Raw genomic sequence first — 1,999 nt, forward strand, 5'->3', positions numbered from 1 at the left:
TTCCTAATTAATCCCTAATTAGACTCTGATCAATCCGTGAATAATCAGTGATTATTTCCTGATTAATTTTTGATTGACCCCTATAAAACCCCCAATTCACCTCTAATTAACCCCATAGTGCAGCTCTAATGGACTTGTAATTAATACCTAATTAATCCCTGATTGATTATTAATTCAGCCCCCCAATTACCCCTAATTAACCCCTAATTAGGCTYTAATTAATGCAGATATCGGAAGATGAAGGAGCGCCTGGGGCTGACGGAGATCCGCAAGCAGGCCAACAGGATGAGCTTCGGGGAGGTAATTAACCCTAGTTAACGCTAATTAACCCCCCAAAATCCCCTTGGAACCCCTAAATCCCTTTTGAGCCCCCCTAAAATCCCTTTTTTTCCTCATTTATTCCCAGATTTCCCATTTTTTATCCCTTTTTTCCCTCAGATCAAGGAAGAGGCCTACCAGAAGGGCCTGGGCTTCGGCCTGGGCCTCTTGGGACTCCTAAACCCCATTTTTCACCCCTAAAACCCCATTTTTCCCCCTTTAACCCCATTTTTTCTACTTTAACTCCCCTAAAATCTCATTTTCTCCTCATTTTTTCCCAGATTTCCCATTTTTTATCCCATTTTTCCCTCAGATCAAGGAAGAGGCCTACCAGAAGGGCCTGGGCCTCTTGGGAGCCCTAAACCCCATTTTTTATCCCCTAAAACCCCATTTTTCCCCCTTTAAACCCCATTTTTTCTACTTTAGCTCCCCTAAAATCACATTCTCTCCTCACTTTTTCCCAGATTTGCCATTTTTTATCCTGTTTTCCCCTCAGATCAAGGAAGAGGCCTACCAGAAGGAACTTGGGTTCAGCCTGGGTCTCCTGGGACACTTGAACCCCGTATTTCCCCTCTTTAGCCCCATTTCTTTCCCTTTAACTCACCTAAAATATGTTTTTTACTCATTCTCACTAAATTTTCCTGGGTTTTTATCCCATTTTCCCTCATTTTTTCCTGTTTTTCCCACTTTTTCCCCTCAGATCGAGGAAGATGCCTACCAGGAGGATCTCGGTTTCAGCTTGGGCCTCCTGGGACTCCCTAAACTCCATTTTTTTCCCCTTTAATCTCATTTTTTCCATCCCAAATCTTTTCTTTTTCCCCCAAATCCCATTTTTTACTCATTTTTCCCCATTTTTCCCCTCAGATCGAGGAAGATGCCTACCAGGAGGATCTTGGTTTCAGCCTGGGCCACCTGGGCCCTTAAACCTCATTTTCCCCCCTTTACCCCTATTTTTACCCTCGAAAATCCCATTTTTTCCACATTTTTCCCAATTTTCTCACTTTTCACCCCATTTTTCCCCTCAGATCGAGGAAGATGCCTACCAGGAGGATCTCGGTTTCAGCCTGGGCCACCTGGGCCCCTTCAACCACCTTTTCCCCAGTTTAACCCCACTTTTACCCTCTAAAATTTCATTTTTTACTAATTTTTCCCAATTTTCTCACTTTTAACCCCATTTTTCCCCTCAGATCGAGGAAGATCTCGGTTTCAGCCTGGGCCTCCTGGGCCCTTCAACCCCATTTTCCCCCTTTAACCTCACTTTTTCCCCCTCAAATCTCTTTTATTTTTCCAAAATCCAATTTTTTACTCATTTTTCCCCATTTTTCCCACTTTTTCCCCTCAGATCGAGGAAGATGCCTACCAGGAAGATCTCGGTTTTAGCCTGGGCCACCTTGGCAAGTCCGGCAGTGGCCGCGTTCGCCAAACCCAGGTCAACGAAGCCACCAAGGCCCGAATCAGCAAAACCCTTCAGGTACTTCATCAAAACCCCCTTTAATTAATTATAACCCGCCCTAATTAGCATAATTAGCATAATTAATGGTTGATGAACCCTCRCAGAGGACGCTGCAGAAGCAGAGCGTGGTTTATGGAGGAAAATCCACAATTCGGGATCGCAGTTCGGGCACGGCCTCCAGCGTGGCCTTCACCCCCCTGCAGGTGGGAATTGGGGGATTTTAGGGGG

General features: G+C 45.1%; 1 protein-coding gene across 1 annotated transcript in view; it reads left to right on the forward strand.

Moving 5' to 3' along the window:
- LOC130587520 (U4/U6 small nuclear ribonucleoprotein Prp31-like) overlaps window positions 1-1,999 on the forward strand; it is a 13,196-nt gene that overhangs the window by 9,444 nt on the left and 1,753 nt on the right. The window contains exons 8-10 of the mRNA XM_057388502.1: window positions 228-300; window positions 1,661-1,789; window positions 1,876-1,974. Of these exons, the coding sequence (XP_057244485.1) occupies window positions 228-300; window positions 1,661-1,789; window positions 1,876-1,974 (301 nt within the window). The remainder of the gene's footprint in view (window positions 1-227; window positions 301-1,660; window positions 1,790-1,875; window positions 1,975-1,999) is intronic.

The sequence above is a fragment of the Malurus melanocephalus genome, unplaced genomic scaffold, assembly GCF_030028575.1.
Source record: "Malurus melanocephalus ecotype Western Australia unplaced genomic scaffold, MMel_1.1 scaffold_2032, whole genome shotgun sequence".
NCBI lineage: Eukaryota > Metazoa > Chordata > Aves > Passeriformes > Maluridae > Malurus > Malurus melanocephalus.